This window comes from Biomphalaria glabrata, chromosome 5 (assembly GCF_947242115.1).
Source record: "Biomphalaria glabrata chromosome 5, xgBioGlab47.1, whole genome shotgun sequence".
Taxonomy (NCBI): Eukaryota; Metazoa; Mollusca; class Gastropoda; family Planorbidae; genus Biomphalaria; species Biomphalaria glabrata.
Window position 1 is genome coordinate 5,327,629 of NC_074715.1, and position 23,692 is coordinate 5,351,320.

Genomic DNA, 23,692 nt, shown 5'->3' on the forward strand with positions numbered 1-23,692 from the left:
TCATTCCAACTGCTACATATGCATGTGAGACGTGGAAGTCATCTGTCAAAATTGAGAAAAGACTAAATGTGGCTCAACAGAGATGGCTGAGACGGATTTTGGGAGTCAGTTACACAGACCGGATCTCAAACAAGGAAATCCTATGCCGAACTGGGAGTCGAACACTTAGTGAGGTTGTGACTGAGCGTCGCATGAGGTTTGCGGGACATGTTCTACGTCAAAATGAATTACGCACACCAAGAGTTGCGATAACCTGGAAGCCAAAACGAGGAAAGCGCAAACAGGGACGTCCTCGTATTACCTGGCGACACACCTTCATGGAGGACCTCAGAACAGTGGACACCAGATGGGAGGAGGCTTCAGACATTGCCAGTGACAGATCATTATGGAGACAGCTTGCCGCCCAATGCGCCGAACGGCGCGGGAGGACCTAAGTCTAAGTAAGTCTAAGTCTATCAGAGTGTACATAGTCAGGCATTCCGAATAGTCCAAATAAATTCTCTAGACATCTGATTACTGTTGAAGCTGACATATCAGAACAGGCGTATGCAAACGGGAATCTTGAAAATTCGTCAACTATGGTTAACAGGTATGTGTTCCGAGATGTAAAAGGGAGCGGTCCTTTGAAGTCCATACTTAGTCTCTGGAAAGGCTGCATCGCCTTAATTAAAGTTCTATTAGAATTACTGAAATATCTGGGTTTTACTTCAGCACAGATTCTGCACTGGTTGACAACCAGCCTGACATCTTCACAAGAGAAAAGTAAGTTTTTCGCTCGCACTAAATGCCATAGTCTTGTTACTCCCGGATGACACAGAGAGTCATGGAGCAGTTTCAATTCATTTCATTCATTTTCTCATTCTTTATTTTCCCTTTGCTCATTTTGTCGTACATGAAGGCCACAGAGCGTTGATCCGTGACAAGGGTAAAGCGATTTCCTACTAAGTAGTGGTGCCATTTCCTTAAAGATTCTAAATAGCATAGGTTTCTTTTTCTATAGCTGAGTACCGCCTTTCACTTTTCGAGAGTGTTCTTGAAAAGAACGCCACGGGGCGGCTATCCTGGTTGAGGGTGGCAGCTATTGCAACATCCGAAGCGTCTGTTTCAACCGTCAGAGGTTGAGTATAGTCGATTGTGAAGATGGCAGCTTTCTCCAGCTCCTGCTTTAATTCGTTAAGGGCTGTCTTTACTGTTTCTGAAAGAGGGAACGACGTGTTATTTGCCAAAACATTTATTTTGTTAGAAAAATTTGGGATCCACTGTGAGTAGTATGCCAACATGCCCACGATCCGTTTTTTTTGTGAGCGCATATCATGAGGAGGAAGGTTTCTTAAAGCCTGGAATCTGTCAGGGTCTGGCTTGAGTAGGCCTTTAGAAATTTCGTTTCCCAATAGGCAAACTTTGTCAGTGGCTATCGTACTTTGGTCTTCATTAAATGTGATCCCATACTTTCTAGAAGCATCTAGAAATCTTTGCATATTCTCATCGTGCGACTCTTTATCATGACCACATACCGTTACATTGTCCACGTATACAAAGGTGTCCTGCAACTTTTCATTCTCAATAATTTGATTTGTTGTTCTCTAAAAGCATGCAACTCCGTTGGTAACACCAAAAGGGATGCGACAGAACTGATAGTTAGAGTTTGCCACATGCCTCGAATGCAGTAAACGGCCTTTCCTTAGTCTTGATTGGTATTTGATGGTAGGCATTTTTGAGATCTAGAGTACTAAAAACGGAATAGTTGGATATCTGTTCTACCAGTTCATCGACTCGTGGCATTTGGTATGCATCCAGTAAGGTGAAGCGATTTATTGTTTGACTGTAATCAATGACCATCCTTCTTTTATGTCTCTCGTTTGTTGTCACCAGCACCTGTGCTCTCCAGGGAGACCTTGAAGGTTCAATGATTTTGTACGAAAGGAGTTTTCTAACTTCGGACTCAATAAATTTCTTATCACCTTTTGAGTGCTTTCGGGACTTAGTAGCCACCGGTTTGCAGTCAGAAGTTAGATTACTGAATAGGCTCGGTGTTTCGACTCGTGCTGCTTCAAGACCACAGATGTGTAGAGGATTGCGTTTTCCCCAGTACGGTATGGTCAATTCCTTATGGAAACTTATAAAGTCTACACCAAGTATAACATCCGAGCACAATCCAGCCAGCTAGTATTGAAAGTTTGACCTTTTCGTAGTGTTCTCCCTTGTACTGGACATCGGCAAATGTATGTCTTTTCAGAAAGATGTGTAGTGGCCATGAATATTCTGTTTGTAGACGGGCGTAGTGGCCATTTGTTTCTCTTGATGATGGCTTTTGATATGTAGCTTTCATAGCTTCCAGTTTATATGAGAGCTTGCAACACCAACCCGTTGACGTTCACTTGTGCCGTAGACTGTGTAAGCCCAGAGAAATGCGTTGATGACAAGGTAGTTGGAGTTATCACACTGGTCAGTGATATTGAGCTGGCAGCTTTGGTGGCTGTTGTTTTACTTGATTTACAAACAGTTTGGAAGTGCATCTTTTTACCGCACTGATGACATAATGCATTTCGAGCAGGTCCTAGAGTGTCTCCTCCTATCACAGAAGTAGCATAGCGACTTAATGGCATTCAATTCCTAGTCTTCATTAGAAATGTATGTTTCTAGATGGGAGTTAGTTGGCGTTTTCATTTCCCCACAAGAGATTTCGTTCGTTAAATTGTAAGCCTGAGCATGCGTTGTGGCTGTTTCTAACACTCTAGCTACGTCAAAAGCGCTTTGTAGAGTAAGAGATGTCTTTTCCATTAACCGCTATCTAATAGTGTCGGATGCCAGACCAGTTATGAAGGCGTCTCTAATGCAAATGTCTCTGTGCTGTTCCGTCGTTACTTCTTTAAAGTCACAGTCCCGGGCCAGGCTTCGCAACTTTAGCATAAAGGACTCTACCGTTTGGCCTGGCTGCTGTTTACATGTAGCAACCAATTGTCTTGCAAAAATGTCATTCTTTACCTTAATATAAGTTGTCTTGAGTGTGTCTATGGCCATCGAATAGGACGATACATCACTGATGAGCATATAAACCGTAGCAGATACGTGATTCTTCAACAACTTTAGTTTAAAGTCTTCGTTAATATCCTTGATGGACAAAAGAAAATTCTGAAATGTGTCATACCAGTAAGTCCATTTTTCTGAAGCCAGAGGAGCATTAGGATCAATGTCCAACTCTTTCGGTCTGAATAATTTATCCATTGTAGATTAAGGAATCCATTACTAATCCAGATACATAATTTTGTCGAATAAATTGTAACGAAACAACAAATACTAGTATACCAATAACATGGCTTTATTCGACAAAATTAGACCACAGTAAACAGTGAATGAAACCAGCACGTTTGCATACCACTCATGCAGTCTATACACACACACACACACTGGACATGAAACATGCACTGGGCATGACCTTCTGACACGCTGGACGCACGCAGAAACTCAGTTACACTACAACTAAAAAAAATGTTTAACTAAATGATTCACATTCACATGCACGACGAATTAACAGCTAAACTTATATATGGACCTCTTGCTAGATTACACCTAATTTTAAGGATATCCCCAATCCACAACGATTAAACCTGGTAGTGATAATCTAGCGAGTGGTCACTTCCCTATAGACTCTAACTATTCTAAGGAGAAATAAGCTAAATACACTTATCTGTCTATGAAGCGGCGATAACTCCCCAGTCAGCCTCGGGTCCACTCTTCCTACGTTAACGTCTGTCCCGGCAGCAAGGCTCACGGCGAGGCCTTCTCTAACGCTCTGGTACTGGCAACGAACGTTTCGGCTCCCCAACGTACTTCGGTACTGGTCTGCAATGGCTTCGGTTCTTCGATGATACGCGTCTGGTTCTGGCTCTCGGTGATCTGTCTTCTGGCTCCGGTTCTTCAAGGGCGTAGCGTCTGGTTCCGGTTGCTGGTTTCGACGCAGGCACGGTGGTTCCAGGTGGTCGTCTGTACAAAGTGAAACTAGAACAGACCAACAGTAGATGCAGCGAGAAAGTTAGAGACCAGTGGTAGAAAAAGAGCTATCTGGCTATCTAGCGTGTAGCACAGATTCAATAGATCAACAGGGCAGTATAATGCTGCTGTCCTCAAGTGTCGCAGGTAGTAGGATGGCTCCTACGCCAAAAGTTCTTTAGCGTTACCTTAACGGTTGATCTTGGCCTTGCAAAGGTGACCTTCAACGTTCGTTCTAAAGATGCAGGGAAGGCGATATCTCTTCAGGATGGCTTCGACAGGAAGGTTTTCTTCCCTTCCACAATAAATTGTAGCTTTCTCGAAATAAGACTGCTTCAGGCTTCAATACGATACCCCAACGTATGGGCGTTTATAAAATATTACAAAAGTTACCTTTTAGCTCTTAATATACGAGTCCAAAGCCCACTGGCTTAACTTCGATGACGTGGCTGTAAAATCAGGGTCTAGCTGCAGACTAGGCAGATGACTTAAACTTCTTCCTCCTCCTAACAGAGGGCTTCTATAAGACCCCTGGATGATGGTGCCAGTAAGCTCAGGCGGGGTCGCCAGTTGCTAAGCTCTTTCACGGTGATGTGTACTTGAACTAGGAACAAATCAAAATGAGGTAATACCGAACTCAATTCTTAACATGAACACCGACGAAAGGCCAACAATCAATAAAGGAATCGACGCAAGTGTTAAACAATAAACACTTTTAATACTCAAGGAGGGAACCGTCGAATGTCGTCTATTACTACCGTCTATATAATGCTTCTTTTTTCTACTGTGATAAGAAAAGCGTCTTCTTTCTAGCGTCGTCTAGAGTGTTCTTGTTTTTAAAGATCTATCACGTCACTTGTCACTAAGTAAAACTTTCCCTTTATTCCTGAATCAAATACTAAATCCTAGTCATGTCATAACAATATACAAGAAGGGAAAAAGTAAACAATCTTGTCTCACTACTATATGGAATGCGTCTGTTAGTTGTTTGGCATTAATTATTCTGCAAGTCCTGACTTGCTATTCATGTTTGTAATTATTCAGATACTCCAGTGTATAAGTAGTCTCCATTCATTTAAAATCATTATCATAATACTGTTGAACAATTAACTAGTTTCATAAGTCTTTAGCTTTTAATCTACTTCAATGCTCATACTTAAGTACACTATTTTACATACTAATCATACAAACGTTTCTATCAATTTAGGAGATCTCGTCAATTATTTAAACACGAATCCCTATAAATGGTTAACAGATAGAAATGACTTAACTTGCAATGAAAATGAAAATGTGACAGACATAGTTTTGACTTTTAACACATCGATTCCATACACCTGGATGAGATTAATTTATAAAACAACAGGTACGTTGACACTGCCCACATATCAATTAGTGTGTATGTGAATAAGCATTGGTTGTATTTATGTGAATATTAAGTAAATCACTTAAAATTTTATTTCTATAATGTAAATATATTTTTAATGATATTGTTGTAAACTTGTCCCCCCCCCCCCGACTGACCATTTTTCCCCACGTGAGATCTTTTTGAATTGTTGTTTATGTTTTGGAGGCGAAACGGACCTGAGCGAGTGTGTTGAGGAAAAAGGAACGAGAGTTATGATCGTGGATTTCTCAACGGAGGATTGTTTTTTTTCTTAAATCGGTTTTGTGAATAGTTGTATGGACATTTTTGATTAGGAGGACTGTGCAATTGTTTCGATTATTCGGATTATTGACTGTTCGTAGTAGATTGTGCTTCTGCAACGAGAAGAATATCGGCGACCTGACCATCGGTGAGTTAACTATCTTTAGCCTACTCCAAAGTCGCAACAACTGGTGTCACAAGTGGGACCCCGCCCACTCTACTTACAATGTCTACTTCTAAACGCCTTCACGAGCTCCAGATTAATGAAATCCGAAAGGAGCTAAAGAGGCGAGACATCGTAGCGTCAGGAAACAAAGAAGCCCTTGTTAGCCGTCTGAGAGAGGCCTTGAAAGAAGATGGGTTCGACCCGGACACTCACGAGTTCGAAGTGAAGACTGATCTCGGCGGAATATTGAGTGAAATGAAAAAAGAGCTTCTAGGGTCAATGCAAACAATTGCGACTAGCCAGAAAACAGATATGGAGGAATTCAGAAGTAAGCTAAGGGATGAAATCGCTGCAGTGAAGTCGGAGCTCACAGTGCAGATGGAGCAAAAGATTCAAGTCCTTAGCGACGAGGTCCAGGCAGTCAGAGTTGAGCTGGGCAAGGTTAAAGGCACAAAAGTAAATTTAGGGTCAAGCGAGGCAACTGGAAAAGTCAAGCCACCTATCTTTGATGGTACGGTTTCGTGGACAGTTTATAAAAGACAATTTGAGGCGGCTGCAAAAGTGAACAACTGGAGAACAAACGAAGAAAAAGCCACTGGATTAATGCTTGCGTTGCGAGGAAAGGCCACTGAATTGCTCCAGATAGTAAGCGACCAGCAAGATTATGAGGCACTTGTTAGAACTATGGAATTGCGATTCGGGGACGAACACATGAAGGAGGTTTATAGGGTGCAATTGAAGACTCGGCAGCAAAAACCAGGAGAGACACTACAAGAGTTGATGGCAGACATCGAACGACTGGCACGCTTGGCTTATCCGACCCTGACCCAAGAGATCTTAGACGTTCTCGTCACGGACGCGTTTATCGATGGTGTTCATGACCCCGAATTGAAGAAGGCCATCCGATTGAGTGGGAAACGAGAGGCGAGCGATGCTTTGATATACGCCTTATCTTTTGAGGCAGCTAAAGGCACAGCGAAAACGACCTATTTCAGTCGGGGGCTCCATGTGCAGGAGGAGGACCTCACGCATATTATCAGACAGGTGGTGGACACGATAGAGGACCGGCGGTCACAGCAGATGCCCAGGCAGAACAGGTCGGTCTTTCGCTGCTGGAATTGCGATGCCCCTGGCCATATTCAAAGGAACTGTACTCGAAGAAATGCAGGCCGTCTGAGAGGAAGAGATGGATTGGGTAACCAGCAAGCAGCCACCGCCCAATCTCAGAACCAGGAAAACTAGATTCTGCCGGTCTCGTGGGGCGGAGACAGGCAGCGAGATCTACAGGAAGCCCTAGACTTATCATCCCAGTGGCTGTGTTAGGTAAAAATAGAAGTCTGAGTGTACAAGGGAAAGTAGGAGTTCGTTTCTGCAGATTTCTCTTAGATACTGGCGCATCAAGATCAATAATTCACCCTAGTCTCGTAGAAAACCATGTGATTCATGAAACAAGTGGCTATTCACTAAAAACAGCTAGTGGTGAACTGTTGCCGATTTTAGGACAAACCTTTGTAAATTTTGAGATAGCTAACCAACGTTTTAGTCACGAATTCTTGTTCGCCCATATAATGGATGAGTGTATTCTGGGACTAGACTTTATGCAATTATTTGGATTCACGTTGAACATTGGGGGTGGCACAGTACAATATGGGAATCTAGAAATTCCCTTGCTGGGGGACAACATGGAAGAAGAACAGATTAAGAGGGTCTTAGTAACAGAAGACACCATCATACCCCCACAGTCTGAAGCCATCATATGGGGAACAATAGAAGGCAACGATCCCATGTCTATCACAAGCCTCATAGAGCAGTCAAAGGAAGCATACAGAAGGTTGCCTGTTGGGAGAATATTGGTTGTTAACAGAGAAGACAGGAGAGTACCTGTTCGCGTTATGAACGTTGACACTCAAGCTTGCAACCTACAAAAGAATCATGTTATCGCCACCTGTTGCCCAGTGGAGCTTATTGCAACGTGTGGTGCGGTGGCCCCTGTAGCTAGTGCATCGTTATGTGACTCTCGAGTTGATCTAATGCTTGGAGATGTGGGCGAGAATCTGTCAGAGGAAGAGTACAATAAAGCTAAACAACTGTTGCTAGAGTTTAAAGACATCATGCAAGACAGTGAAAATGAAGGTGGCCGGACTAATATGGTAACCCATAGGATAGATACAGGTAACACTAGACGATAAGCAGAGAACAAAAGGATGACAAAGATATTGCCCCAATTTTGCAATGGAAGGAAGTTGGACAACGCCCTGATTGGCATCAAATTTCTAGTACGGGAGAGATTACCAAGGCTTACTGGGCGCAATGGGACTCTCTGGTGATAGACAACGACGTCCTAAAACGGATTTGGGAATCCACCGATGGGACCTCGACACGAGTACAACTAGTTTTACCAAAGATTAGAATCCCAGAAGTGCTACATGAAATGCACAACGGCTCCACAGGTGGTCACTTAGGCGTTAACAAAACGTTAGAAAAAGTCAGGCAAAGGTTTTATTGGTGTCGTTACAAGGAAGACGTAGAAGATTGGTGCAGGAAATGTGACCGGTGTGCGGCAACTAAAGGCCCGCAACGTCGAACTAGAGGACCCTTGCAACAGTACAACGTAGGTGTCCCATTCGAGAGAATCGCACTGGACGTAGCTGGACCTTTTCCTGAGACTAACAAAGGGAACAAATACATTCTCGTGATAATGGACTATTTTAGTAAATGGCCAGAAGCTTTCGCGATGCCCAACCAGGAAACCACAACAATAGTCGATATTTTGGTAGGACATTGGATTAGTCGTTTTGGTGTCCCAATGGAATTACATTCAGATCAAGGACGCAACTTTGAATCTAATCTGTTTCAGGAGATTTGTAAAATCCTGAATATCGAGAAGACGCGAACCACACCACTACGCCCTCAATCAGATGGGATGGTAGAACGCTTCAATCGTACGCTGGTACAGCATCTGGCTAAAATGTCAGCAGAACAGCAAAATGATTGGGATGACTACATTCCCCTATTCCTTCTGTCTTATAGAGGAGCAGTTCATGCAACTACAGGTTACACACCAGCCAAATTATTGTTTGGTCGAGAACTTAGGATGCCAGCAGACCTCTTATTTGGACAGCCAGGAGACCAACCAACAACGGCAAGCGAATATGTCACAGGACTTCGAAGGAGACTAGAAGAGGTTCATGCAGTTGCAAGGAGTAGGATAAAAGACAGTAGCGACCTTATGAAAACCAGATACGACAGAAGGGCCAACTCTGCGGGGTTTGAAGAACATGATCTTGTCTGGCTATACAACCCCAAGAGAAAGAAGGGAAGATCGCCGAAATTACAGAAAGACTGGGAAGGCCCATATCGGATAGTGAAAAGGATCAACGACGTTGTGTACCGGATCCAGAAGGGCCCTCGAACCAAATGCAAAGTAGTGCACCTAGATCGGTTGAACCGTTATTGTGGAGATGATGGAGAGTCTGTTCGGGACGCACAGACCTAGGGAGGGGGCAGTGTTGTAAACTTGTCCCCCCCCCCGACTGACCATTTTTCCCCACGTGAGATCTTTTTGAATTGTTGTTTATGTTTTGGAGGCGAAACGGACCTGAGCGAGTGTGTTGAGGAAAAAGGAACGAGAGTTATGATCGTGGATTTCTCAACGGAGGATTGTTTTTTTTCTTAAATCGGTTTTGTGAATAGTTGTATGGACATTTTTGATTAGGAGGACTGTGCAATTGTTTCGATTATTCGGATTATTGACTGTTCGTAGTAGATTGTGCTTCTGCAACGAGAAGAATATCGGCGACCTGACCATCGGTGAGTTAACTATCTTTAGCCTACTCCAAAGTCGCAACAATATGTTACACTAAAAACAACATTTATCTATTTATACATTCTTTTATTACCAAAATAAGAGTTTTGTTTTTCCTCAGAGTATAAAACAGTTTAAATTAATTATTAAAAATAATTTCTAGTAAAATATTCACTAGTGTTTATTTCACAGAATCTATTCAGGTATTTGAAGTTTATTTCAAGAAATCTAATGTAACATTACAATGTCTTGACCAACGATTTTTACAAATCAACTACAACATTATCGATGTGTTTTGTACATTAAATGTTACTATTCAAGAGATAATTATCAGCGGAGACAGCGTCAAATCATTATGTTCACTCTATGTCAGTGGTGGTAAGAGAATCAGTGCATATCTTTATTTTTTAGATCTAATTATGTAATTTATTGCATTCATAGTTGTAAACGGTCTAAAATATTTTTAAAATAATGTTTTGATAGAATTTTTATCAATTTTTGTTATCAAAATATATTTCGGATGGTACTTTTAGGGAGAAATGTTGCACTGAAGCAGCCAACACGACAGACATCTACATTTAAACCAACAATTGATCGTAATGATCCTCCAGGATACGATTCACTGCCAGAACATGCTGTAGATGGTAATACTAGCAGGAAATTTAATGACAAGAGTTGTACACACACTGGTGAAAATGATACCTATCCTTCATGGGCAGTAACTTTTAATACAACATTTGTTGTCAATCAGTTCATTTTGCACAACAGAGGTAGTATAAACGTTATATCTTTTCTCCCGCTATCCCTCTCTTTCTTTCTATTCGTATTTTTTTTTCTTTACTATCAATTTGACACGTTATTTTAATCACAGAAACAATATAACAATATGTATTTTGTTGTTGTTTCTTTAATACGTAGATCAAAGTAAATCACTAGCCGAATAGCTCACATTCTTACACCTGTCAAAAGTCAAAAGCTTGCTGACGGAGTCACTCAATTTTATCACAGCACTAATTATTATTATTTATTATTTATTTATTTTATTTTTATTATTTTTTACTTTTAACCCCAATTTCATCACAAACCCTGACTTTTCCTCTTCTCACTAAACTGAGTCCACCACCTTGGCGACAACTAGACCACGACTTTTAACTTATCTCCCCTTGACCGGGAGAAAGATCAAACTAACGGTCTTAGGCGCCGGATGTCCGACTTTCACGGTCGACACCACCTGGGCTGGTGTATACTTCATTTCTTCTTCCACACCTACCCACGTCACTCTTTGGTCTAGGAGATTACTCGTGTCAACACGCCTCGTGAAATTCCAAGGTGCGACCCGTCTCGAGTCAGATTAACCGACGCGAGAGATAGTCCTTTGTCTATCGCCTTTCTTGTTTCCGCCCATTTCTTCCGGACCTTTATAAGCTAGACTAAGCTAGCTAGACTCACTCTATCATCTATCCTCCGGACCGTCGAGTCTGTACTTATCATTTCTTCTCACTTCTAGAGGAATACCTAGTTGTAAGCCGAACTTAATCACAGTTCCATCTTAGTTAGTTTGTGTATATTTCTTGCTGGATATTTGACTGATTTCATCTATGTTTAATTAGTGCATTGTGTATTTCTCACTGTCTAGGAAACATAACCATTTCCTATGTACATATTTATATATCGCATTAACCTACGTCCACAATATTGTTATGAATCTCACTATCCAGGCTCTCTGCAAACTGCACCATACACCACCAACTTAAAGAACTTGACAACTCAGGGCTCCAAAGTAACGTAACACTTTAATAGTTGAATAAATAACAGCCAATACTGTACAATTGGCAGCACGTAACACAAGACTGTACAAATATCTCTCCGATAACACCGTTCCGCCGTATCCACTCTTGCACTGGCCTCTCCGTCTCGTTCCGGGCTTGCACTGGGTTCAACAGTTCCGGACTGACTTCACACACTAGGCTCGTTGTGTCGGACTCGATCTCAGACCAAGATCAAGACGCCGTTCGTCTCAACTGTACTTGATAGTACTCCGCACTGAACCGTCGTAATGCTCCGTACAGAACCACACCGCTGAACTGTGCTATAGTCGACCGTGTTTTGAACTCTTGTCGTGAACCTCCTTTCTGAACGTTCTTGACTGCGACACCTCCGCTCTTATATAGGATCGCTACTGGCCTTCTCGAACCGGACAGAACGCCGCTCCACGTTTCTAGGTGGTCAGATGACTACAACTCTCGTGACGCACCTGAGCTCTGTTCACCGTCCTGTTGACACTCGACTCGGCTGACCGTAGTAGATAGTCACGGTTGACCACTCGTCTAGCGCTGGCCTGGGGCGATTTGCTTCGGCTGACTACACACACACCACTACCCCCATCTGTGCCACCACCAGGTTTATAACAGTATTAATACTACGTTGCTCAATTGATCATTGACGCAATCTTGTATATATTTGTACATCTTATTTTATTCTTTATCTCGGCTAACCGCCTTGATAATTTTACTAGCGCACTAATACTGCGCTTAGAAATGGTATGTGAATTATTTCCCCTTTACTCATTTTACTTTAATGAGAGTCGCGCCCATTGAACGAACGCTCTCTCCATTCAAATTCGCTCAATTGTTTATGGCCGACGGCCATATGTAAAAAACCGTCATCGTCGGTGACCTTCGTCCATGTCTTTTCCACCCCCCATTTTATCTTCCAACTTCATTGTTTCATTGAGATCATCATCTCCCTTACTATGTACATTTTTATTGTTACTATCAGCCATCTATTTTCCAAATCCCATTTGTCATCATCTCCCCACAGTACTCAAGAGCAATTTTACCAATCTGCCGAATGCACCTCGGTTGAGGGCATTGATAATTTACATGAGAGACATGTCCTAACTTGTCTTTGTTTATCTGCATACTCCCACAGGCGTCTAGCGTTTTACTTGGATCTACTATCCACGGTCATCCGCCCACTTGACACTACTCTACTGCCTATTGGCCTACCTGCCAATTTTGCTCTACTACTTGGCGCTATCGGCTCTACTTGTCTGCCTATTTGACAGTTTACTTGTCAACTTATTAGGCACGACGTTCCTATAGACCACGTGTCTGTGCGAGACGTCATAGCTTCGCCAAATCTCCGTAACTCACTGGACTTATCCTGGTAACAACGCTAGCCACGGCAGATCAGCTCTGCCCTCAGCACCCTTGTGCCCACGGTAGCCGGCCACCCGCCCTTCTGTGCCCACTATAGATATCAGAATTTTGGATTGAGACTCCACAAGAACTGTATCAAGGGCGACCCTCTACCCGCTAGAGCGCTACCTCTAGCTGCAAGACCTCCAGCCAGGAACATAGCCAGCTGCGACATCAGTAGGACAACCAGCTAAGTGCAGAGGACAAAATTGACATACTCTCTAATCAACTGCTTAGTATGATGATACAATAGCGCTAAAGAGATAGATGCAGCCCACGCCCATTTTATTCTACCTTGTACATGTATGTAAATAAATTTTCTTTAATTTTTCAACATTTGTATCTCTCTCCATTGTTTGTCTCGTTGCGTGCCTGCTCCCGATTTATCTCTGATGGACCAGTGTGTGACAAACAAACAAAAATCATCCCCTAGACACCCAACAATCCACTCATGCACGTCATATACGAGGTCCGTCACAATCATAACGAGTAAAAAAAAATTTTTTTAATCAAAGACAAACACTCCCTTATGAATAATATATACGTTTCCTATTAGCTATTAGTTTGCTCATAAGAAATAATAAATGATAAATTTAATCAAAAAATGGAAAATGTTTTACATAAACCAATTTCCCCCTCTCCTTGAAAAAATAATGGTAAAGTGAATGTATATAAAATTCTAATAGGCCTATAGATCTAGACTAAAAGTCGGTGATCAAAATGTTTCTGAACGTCTATTTGTTCATTAAACTATTTAATGAATTTGGCTTGAAAGAGGCTATACCCGCTGACGTATACCTGTGTAAAGATAAATATTGTATAGACCTCAGTTCACATTTACACTAATTTTTTATAATACTTTAATAATAATGATTATAATAATAATAATTATAATTTATATTATAAAGCTCTGTTAACAAGCATAATGTAGGCCCAAGGCGCTATAATATATTAGTGGGCTAATTACTGCATTTACCCCAGCCTGCGCAGAGTAATTTTAAAGTGATAATTGTCTCGCGCAGACCAATACCACTCTTTAAACTAAATGTATTTCACAGTAGCACACAAGTCTGAGACTGCTGTGAACAACAGATAGTCGTAGGTATTATATCGGAGTTTCGTCTCCTAGACTGGCTGCCAAGCAAAGCTATAGAGGCGCTATAATATCATTAGAAACATATACACGTGGGCTAAAATGACAATCTAATCTAAAAAAGTTTTGAAAGATAGGTTCTTTTTCAATGTTGTGAAGCATCTATTCTGTCTGAGATCAATGGGGAATGAGTTCCAAACCTTTGCTCCGTGCACTGAAAAATCCCGTAAAAGTAACTTTTGAGGAAGAAACGTGGCATGACTAGAAGTGTTGAGTCCATTGAGCGCAGTGCTCTCTGAGGGACATATGGAGTGATCAGTTCGCTAAGGTACAAGGGCATTTCTTTATTGTAGATGCAGTAATGACAACCTTGTAGTCGATTCTTGATTTCATGGGAAGCCAATTGAGGCAAGAGAGCAGTAGCAGAATCTTGTCTATTCATGCAACGCTGTTCTGAATTCGCTACAGTTTGACGAATTTGTCATTTTGCTAGCATTGCGTTGCAGTAGTCAAGGCGGGAGAGTATGAATGCCACTGCCAGCTTTTTTGTTGACTCCGTTGTTTAATATGGTCGGATCTGGCCTAATCTGCGCAGCATGAGTGGGTCAAAAGAAAGTGTTGAGTCATAGAACTACATGAACCAAATGAATCTAGCAGTTCGTGATTAAAAGGAAATATGTGCTTTCGACTTTTGTGATATTGTTCCGAGTTCCAATCTTAATTATTTCTGTCTTGTCTTTGTTCATCTTGAGTTTATTCTTAACCATCCAATCGCTCACACTTGCAACAGTATCACTGATTTTTACTGCAAGATACGACACCTCTGAGGGTACTGAGGAACCGTATAGCTGTGAGTCATTGACAATAAGTGGTATAAGATGCCGGTTGGCCGTATGGCACCGCTGAGTGGATATGCATTCATAGTGAACAGTACTGGGCATAGAACTGATCCTTGGGGTACTCCGTACTTCAAGAGTAAGCCGTTAACCACGACACTTTAGGTGCGTTCAATCAGGTAGGATCCAAGCCACTTTAGTGCGATTTCTGCCAAACCAAAAGTGGCAGAGAATCTGGCCATTATAATCTCAAGTTCTAGTCTCTAGCCTATCAAAGGTTGCGGACAAGTTCAGAATATTGATATTGATATGCGGAACTTTGAACATTTAAAACGGACGAACTAGAGTTTTCCAAGTTTAACCAATTAGCCTTTTACAAAAATACACATCATCTAGATCTACCTAAATCTAGATTGGACCTAATACCTTCTCAGAGCTCTACAGTGAATACAAGAAAGTAACATTAAAAAACTGTTTTTTAAAAAAGCGATTACATGTTCTCTTAATTACTAACAAATGATATATATTTATAAAAAAACATTTTTTCCCCGTCGAATTTCCCTCCCCTACGAAAGAGATTTTGCGTCAGTTCTCACAGCACGTACTTCCTGCTTACAGAGACACTGAAACTTATCTTTGTTAACACTTGTGCTCGTTTTCCTTCTTTAATTGGCCATTAATGAGTCATTTAGGGATGCGGATAACTTTTTGTAAGAGCGATTACTTTGCTCTTAATTTTATTTACTTTCCCCTTTCAGACCTTGTTATCTATGGGCAAGATGATGTAAAACTCATTTGTTTCTGTGGCCCGCGGTCAACGAAGGTGCCTTGTGGCCATCACAAAAGTGAGCTGAAAAGTGGTAGACGTAACAGATGTCCCACGCTTTAAATATCAGCTTAGGCACCAACTTGCTTTAACTGACGTGCAGGAGGCTTCCATTAGAACGTGATTGTTGAGATTTTTTTAAAAGGCCGTGCAATACACAAAAGAAAATCCACTACCGAGGACAGACGTAGACGGGAAAAGAGATTCTAAATCAAACATGGCATATAATGTTTAAGTTTGCATTAGATGTGACAAACTATGTGGGTCTCAGCTGCGGCTTCTTAGCCACGTACAATACTGCATTCCTTCCCCACAGTTATAGAGATAGACCATAGCGTCTGTGAATGCTATAAGCATGAAAATCGCATTACAAAAAAAAAGGGAATTCAATTATTTCAATGCAATTCATAAATATTCATCTCTTTTTTTTAATAATGCATAGACTCTTACAAACACCTAGTAGATTAATTTATTATGGAACTATGAAAGAAAAAAAATTAAATAAAATTTGCAAAGGTATATTTGGTTATTGAGTTTTATTAATAGTTTACACTTTAGTTACAGAGAGCCGTGTGGGTGACTTTTACTTTGTTAACTAAGCTAATAGAGCCTACAATTAGATGGTGCGCAAATGTTTACTGAGGTCTATTGATTCATTAAAACTTGTTCATGTTTGCAAAGAAATGCTCTAGTGTACTGTCTTAAGCCTATCGATTTAGGTAGTGTCAAGTTGTTTTCTCCATTGACGCCATGGAAAAGTTTCATTCATAAAGCATTCTAGCCAAAATTAATTTTTGGACAATGAAACACACATAAACCCATATAACGGTCGAATCGGATTTTTTTTTTTTTTTTGCTTAATGAGTTGAGATTTTTTTCTCATTTATACACATATACCTTAAAATTTTAAAGAAAATCCTTACAGCCGTTTTCGAAATAAAATTTATTTATACACGTACATACATACAAGAATTGCTCGCTTAAGCGTAGTGGATAATGCTTTCTAATATTCTTTTCACAGTCGGTTTAGAAGAAAGACTTCAGAATTTCCATCTCAGAGCATTTGATGATATGCAAGAGGTTCTTTATTACCAAGACGAAGATCAGAAAACAAAAGTGGATATTTATACAGTTACTGAAAAAATATCTCACATAGTAACAGAAGTAAACATATCTGCAACTAGAAAAAACGACCTTTATTTAACATTGTGTGAGGTCGAAATTTTTGGTGGTAGGTTGTTTTTGTGTCTTTTTAATGTAGTTTTATCGAAATGTAAGGCAATGAAAATATTGATTCTGGAATTAAGATTAACAAGATTACAAGATGTTATCACACAAACTCAGAGGCGGCTTCCCTCGAGTTCACCAATGGACCAGGAATATTCAAACCATAGTCTTGTTTTGATCAACTTTCTACAATTATGTTCCAATAAACACTATTGCTAGTTAGTTCACTTTGTTGAACCTATACAGTGAGCTGATTACCTACTTTTATTGATTTTTACTCAAATATAAAATTAGTGTCAATCTATCTATCTATCTATCTATCTATCTATCTATCTATATATATATATATATATATATATATATATATATATATATATATATATATATATATATATATATATATATATATATATATATAACTCTTCGTGATTCAACAGTTTGAACACCAAGAAGTAAAGAAAAGATCACTCTTTTATTTCTAAAAGTCGGACTAGAGTTACCCCACGTAACTTTATCGGCGAAAAAAGGGAGAGAACAAGTAAATAGCAGGCCCGGACTTAACCATTGTGACCAAGAAGTCGTGGAAAAATCACTCTTTTAGTTCTGCAATTCGGACTAGAGTTACCCAAAGTAACTTAAGCAGCGAAAAAAAAAAGTGCTGGGGGACAACAAGTAATGTACTCTGTATTCACCCGTCACTAAATAGCAGGGATGGACTTAAGCATTGTGGCTCCCTATTCGAAATGGATTTCGCAGGACCAAGTTCGGATAGGGATACGGATAATAAGTGAAAATTAAGAATTTGTATTAGAAAATAAATTCGTCTTTGCATTTTATTTATTCTTTAATACATAAAGAATTACTTTACGAGCCTTGCGTGTAAAGAAATCATACAGTATATCATAAAAATTCTATTTCCTATTTCTTACATAGATTACTCTCAATAGCAAGAATTACCAAATGTTTCAATCTATCTACGAGAATTGTTTACCTCAAGTATTTCTTCATTCAAAAGATTTTAATAATTCATTTATGTCATTTAAACTTACACTACCATCTAGATGTGTCTAGACATATTTGGGCATAAATCTAGAGATTTATTATTATTTTTTACTAACTTACCGGTTTCCCATAAAAACAGCATAGTGCACCATAGCCCTAACTACTATAGACAGATCACACAAAACTAATAGCGGCTATTCTTCATTCGGGTGACGCTAAAATATGAACTTTTCATAACATAAATAAGAAAAAAAAATTTTATACATCATCTTTCTCTAGAAGTAAAAAAAAAGTGATTCGTAAAAAAGTTTAACATTGTACACGTATTTGAAAACATCTATAGTAAGTTATATCTGCTTGTTCATAATGGTGTGTTTAGCTATATTTACAACACATTGCACGAGTTTTATGAGTTTCCTAAAAATTAAAGTCACAACTTCTTGGAATCTTTAGGAATTAGCCAGGAACCTGGATCCTGCATGAATAAGAATTAAAGAATAGGGATTAAAGCCTCATTTTTTGCGTTTTGTCTGTCAGTCTGTCTGTCCGTTATGTTAATATCGAAAACAAGATTATAAAGAGAATTTCTGTTATCACACAAACTCATAAATCACCAATGGTCCAGGAATATTTAAGACATAGTCTTGTTTTGATCGTTTAAATTATGAAAATATATTTTTTTAAATCATTAGCGCTTTTTAGAGATCCAAACTGATCACCTAAAAACAGAATGAAAACCTCCCAGACCTCGTGCGGTAGCTCATTTTGTCATTCCTGACCATCAACTTTCTTCAAATATGTTGTAATAAACACTATTGCTAGCTAGTTCTTTTTTGTTGAACAAATACAGTGAGCTGATTACCTACTATTATTGATTTTTGCTCAAATGTAAAATGAGTGTCAATTCTATTTTAAAATCACACTGTTTATGTCATGTTATTGCAAATTTTACAATGATATTTAATTAAAATTAGAAACAGACTTAATATCCCATGAAAAGGTTTCATTTGTTATACTTTGAGACAGTAATGGTAGGCTATAACGTTCTTCTGTATCATTTACACTTCAACTACCATCTAGACGTGTCTATGCATGTTTGGGCATATATCTAGAAATTTTTATATAACTATCTTTTCCATGTCTTCTACAATATAAATTTTTTAACTTAGTTGTCATCCCCAAAATAATTTCAACCTGTGTTATCGCAGCCTTCGCACACCCCTAGTGTCGCTTCTGTTCCCAGATACGTACATCTCGATTAATTTATTGGAGTAGACGGGCTAGGAATTAGCCCGCACAAGTAACCGGTTTCTTATGCGAACAGCATAGTGCACTATTACCAACTAGTAGGCGTATTAATAGTGATCATAATCGCTCTGTTTACTTTATAGGTCTAGAATATAGAATATATCTAGAATCTAGAGATAGACTAGATATAGATTTCTAGACTGGTTCTAGATGTAGTCTAGATATATAGGTCTAGACCTAGAATATAGAATAGGTCTAGACCTAGAATCGTGAATAGGTCTAGACCTAGAATCTAGACTAATTCTTAGTGATGGACAACATATTATTAATTACGTATTTTTGCAGCTGTTAAGCACGAAAATTAAACTGTAATATAAGTTAGAAGAGCAAACAAACATTCGTTGTCATTGATTTAATTTTCACAAAAACATTAAAAATACTTAAAACTATTGCGATGTTTCGAAAGGAACATTATAGGTTAAATCATATTTTCAATAGCTGTGAGTGTTTAATTTCTTTTATCTAAACGTGACGGGCAGACCGACCAACAAAAATAAGGAGCATTGTTTAATGTTGAGCTTGTATACTTGTGTTGTCCGCCTGTTAAGTTAGCATTTCGAAAACTAAAATCTTTATTAAAAGCTCGAATAATTTATCGCTAGTATTATCCTTGGAGTTGGGATAGCCTTAAACTTGAAAAAAGCTTCTAATGTTTTTCTACTTAAAAATGAAAACATAAATACAATAATGCTTGTCCTGTGGTTGATTAAGAATTTCTTTTCGCCATCTGGGTCTGTCCTTGGCAGCCGATTTTCTTCATAATTATACATCATTTTTAAAACACACAAAAAAAAAATATCCATGAGTCTGATCAAAAACGGTCTATGCTATGTAATCAAAGAAAATATTATTTAAAGACTTAAGATTCATGTGATTGCAATAGTTACCTACGTTTATATAGATACTAAAAGGAATATAGATTTTCATATTCTACAGACTGCCCAGAAGGGAAAAAAAGCTTAGACTGTAATGAGACATGTGACTCCACATGTGAACGAAACTGTAATATCAATGATGGTTCTTGTAATTATATATGCCTTGGTTTCACAAATCCACCTAATTGTACAAAAAGTAAGTCTAACTCAAAGAAATTTTTTAAAAATTATTAGGAATTAGGAATTTTATGTTTATAATTAAATCTATACTTAGCTTGTACATTAGTCAAGAATATTTTTAGTTGATAGTGTGAAAAAAAAACATAGCATGAATAGAAATAATCTATTAAAAAAACACAGTATGAATTGAAAGAATATATCATATATGTTTATATAATTTATTCCATTGTTGAATTTAAAAAAATACATTAAAGTTCAGTATTCACTAATTTGTTTTAATTTCAATTTTTAGGATTCAATATATATTTTTAAAGTATAAAATAAAATATCATAGATAAAGAAGAGAAAGCTATAGGGGAAAATGTGGGGGCGATATAAGATAACCTAAAGAACAAAGTACGTACTTCATCTTGGTTTCCCTATGAACACCCCTCCGGGGTGTCCAATGGAATCTGGTTGTTTGTTACGTTTTTTAATGGCCAAGTGACAAAAGTAAAAATAGCCTCACAGCTCCGCCCCCCCCTCCTTTAGTGTGGGGGAACATGGCAAACCTTGTAGCTACTGCATCTGACTCACAAGGCTAGGTATTGAGGCGAAAATTCTGGAGGCTGACTCGCTAGAGGTAACAGCTGTCATAAACTTTAAGAGGTCTCGGGGCCAGTGTTTCCTGATACACTGGCATTGCACGAAACAGGGGCGTAACTAGGGATTCGGGGGCCCGGGGGGATTTGACCTCTTTGGGGGCCCCTTGCATTTTGACATTGGACATATGACATGGGATAATGTACGCAAAAATATATAAGCCCCAAATCAAATTGGTTCAGTATATCAGTAAACTTAACAAAAAGTAATCAAGACTCTTTTAATGAATAATACCTTTGTTTATTAGTTAAATAATGCACAAGTGACAAATCTAAATTGATATCGCTTCACGTCGTGCATTCTGTGCAGCAAAGACATCTATAACATCAACTACATCGATACTTTCTAGTATTTGTGAATTCACTGACATTAAAGCCATGATAAGCCTTTCTTGTGTCATTGTGCTCCTGAGATAGCTTTTGAGGAACTTGAGCTTTGAGAATGATCTCTCACAGGACGTAATGGAAGTTAGCAGTATTCGGAGGAGGTTGCAAAGTTTGAGCACACGTAATTACCATATGAAGCCTGTTTCCTCAATATGTCTATTGGTGATTGTATTACTGGTTTGTTGATGAAAAGTGCTCGTGCATCAATGACATCATTGAAAAAGCGATTTGCCATTTATTTCATCATAAAAACAAGAAAAGTAGCACAGTTTGTCATAAGCATGTCTTCATCTAACAGGTGTCTTTGTTCAAGAAGAAACCCAAAGGTATCCATTTTCTTTCCAGCCTTTGGAATCTGCCCTTCATCTCCATATGAAATCTGTCCAGCACTTCTGTCGCAACACGTTTAAATTGCAGTTCTATTGACAGTCCTACATTAGAACTCAACTTCCCATCAAGTCTTTTCTTTCTTCTGGTTGTTTTGATTACAGGGAATCCATAGTATTCACTACCTTCTTTTGCTTTTTCGACGGATTGGGTTTTTGTCAGTTACTCATCATTTTGCAGAAAGCATGAAAGGGTACTAATTTCTTTAGCAGCTTCCCGTATATGCAGTCCAGACGTTTGTAGTTTCTTCTGAACTATAGTAATTGGGCGCAAGAGCTTTGACCAGAATTCAAGATAGGCAAAAAAATCTTAATTTTCCACTGCATGAAGAAGATTCTGTGCTAATATTATATGGTATTACGTCATTGTTTGTTGTTTATGTTTTCTACGCAAGCAAAAGGATTCAGAGCATACAAAAGTGGGAAAGATCCATATGTCGTTATGCTCGAGTATAGAAATACTCCGATAAGCGGACTGCCGTATTCACCATCATAACTGCTGACGAGAAGAAGACTCAGGGAATCATTCCAACTGATCACAAACTATGGAAACCATCGGTAGCTGAAAATGCAGAGACATTACTCAACAAACGACAAATGAAAAGCAAAGTGAAATACGATGCAAAAGCAAGACTACCTAAAGATTATTCTGTCGGAGAGTTCGTCTAGGTCAAACATGTCAGAAAGCAGTTGTCATAAAAAAACATTCAGCACCCAGATCTTACATCATAAAGACAAACGGAAAAACATACAGAAGAAATAAACGCTTTTTGAATAAGAGTTTCGATGAAGACATCTCTGGGTACTATGATACCGATGGAGACAATGAACTGCAAACTGTTGGAACAAACGAAACTGACAGTTATAGACCAACATCTAGAGAACTTGTTGTGCCAGTCAAGACAACCAGAAGTGGACGAATTGTTAAAGTTCCTAGTAGACAGGGCCGGCCTTAGGCCACTGCAGCCTATGCGGTCGCAGTGGGCCCGCGCTTTCATAGGACCCGCGCTAATTCTAAGTGTACATTGTTAAATTAAACCATTATAACGTATATAAAATAACAGGGTTTTCGCGACCTCCTGATTTTTCAGGGCCTCCAGGAAATCTCACCAAAAGGCAAAATATACGATAAAGTCCTGAACTTTTTTTAATTTATTCAAATCTCCTGAAGAATAGACGAAATTGACATTTTGGGGTGCCTATAAATAAAAAGTGGCATTGCGAGCTTTTATTTGATAAAAATTTATTGCAAAGACGAAAGTACGCCTATTTTCTAATTCAAAAAAAAATAATATTGACATTATGCTCATCCCTACCCAGACTAGGCACCGCGCGATCCGTTTCGCATAGGGCCCCGTAAATGCTAGGGCCGGCCCTGCTAGTAGATATCACTCTTAAGAACTTTAAATAGAAGGGTGTGATAATAACTTCAAAGGAAGGATGTGCTAATATTAAATGATATTACGTTATTGTTGGTTGTTTATGTTTTGTGCGAAAGCAAAAGGATTAGATGGAAATAAAAAGAGAGTTTCCATTGGATTCACTCGAGTGTGAAGTTTAATTCTGAAATTATAGACGCCAAACCCGAATAATGGACTATTCTAGCATTATTAAGAATAACTTTTGGATCTGTTATACTTGATTCTGTAAATTTTGCTTCAAGGTTAATTAGTGTAGCCATAAAATACTCGCCATTCAGATCTATTATAAGTAAAGGTAACAAGATACCTGGAATTCGCTGTATATCATGCAGTTTTATTCGTGGCAACAAAGTTTTGAATGTAAGACTAACTTTAAAAAAAAACTTTTATTTCTGTGGGAAAAAATATTTTTAAAATGTCAACAAAGTCAACGTACTGATAGACCTAGATATAGGTTTAGTCCTTGTGATAAATTTAATCCATAAGTGTTGAAAAAAAAAACACCCGTTGACACTATTTGTCAATCAAATATATTAAATTTATGTATTTACAAATAAATTTCGGACACCCATTTGGGGGCCCCCCCTAGGTGGGGGCCCGGGGGAGATTTTAAAATTCTCCCCCCTCCCCCCCCCTTAGTTACGCCACTGGCACGAAAGCTGCTACGCTACGTTCTAAGGAACTTTCTCTTAAACATTCCCAGT

At 39.1% G+C, this 23,692-nt stretch overlaps 1 protein-coding gene across 1 annotated transcript in view; it reads left to right on the plus strand.

The window, feature by feature from the left end:
- LOC106051812 (uncharacterized) overlaps positions 1-23,692 on the plus strand; it is a 92,328-nt gene that overhangs the window by 24,509 nt on the left and 44,127 nt on the right. Inside the window, exons 4-8 of the mRNA XM_056028662.1 lie at positions 5,198-5,353; positions 9,799-9,984; positions 10,140-10,376; positions 16,583-16,792; positions 20,035-20,169. Of these exons, the coding sequence (XP_055884637.1) occupies positions 5,198-5,353; positions 9,799-9,984; positions 10,140-10,376; positions 16,583-16,792; positions 20,035-20,169 (924 nt within the window). The remainder of the gene's footprint in view (positions 1-5,197; positions 5,354-9,798; positions 9,985-10,139; positions 10,377-16,582; positions 16,793-20,034; positions 20,170-23,692) is intronic.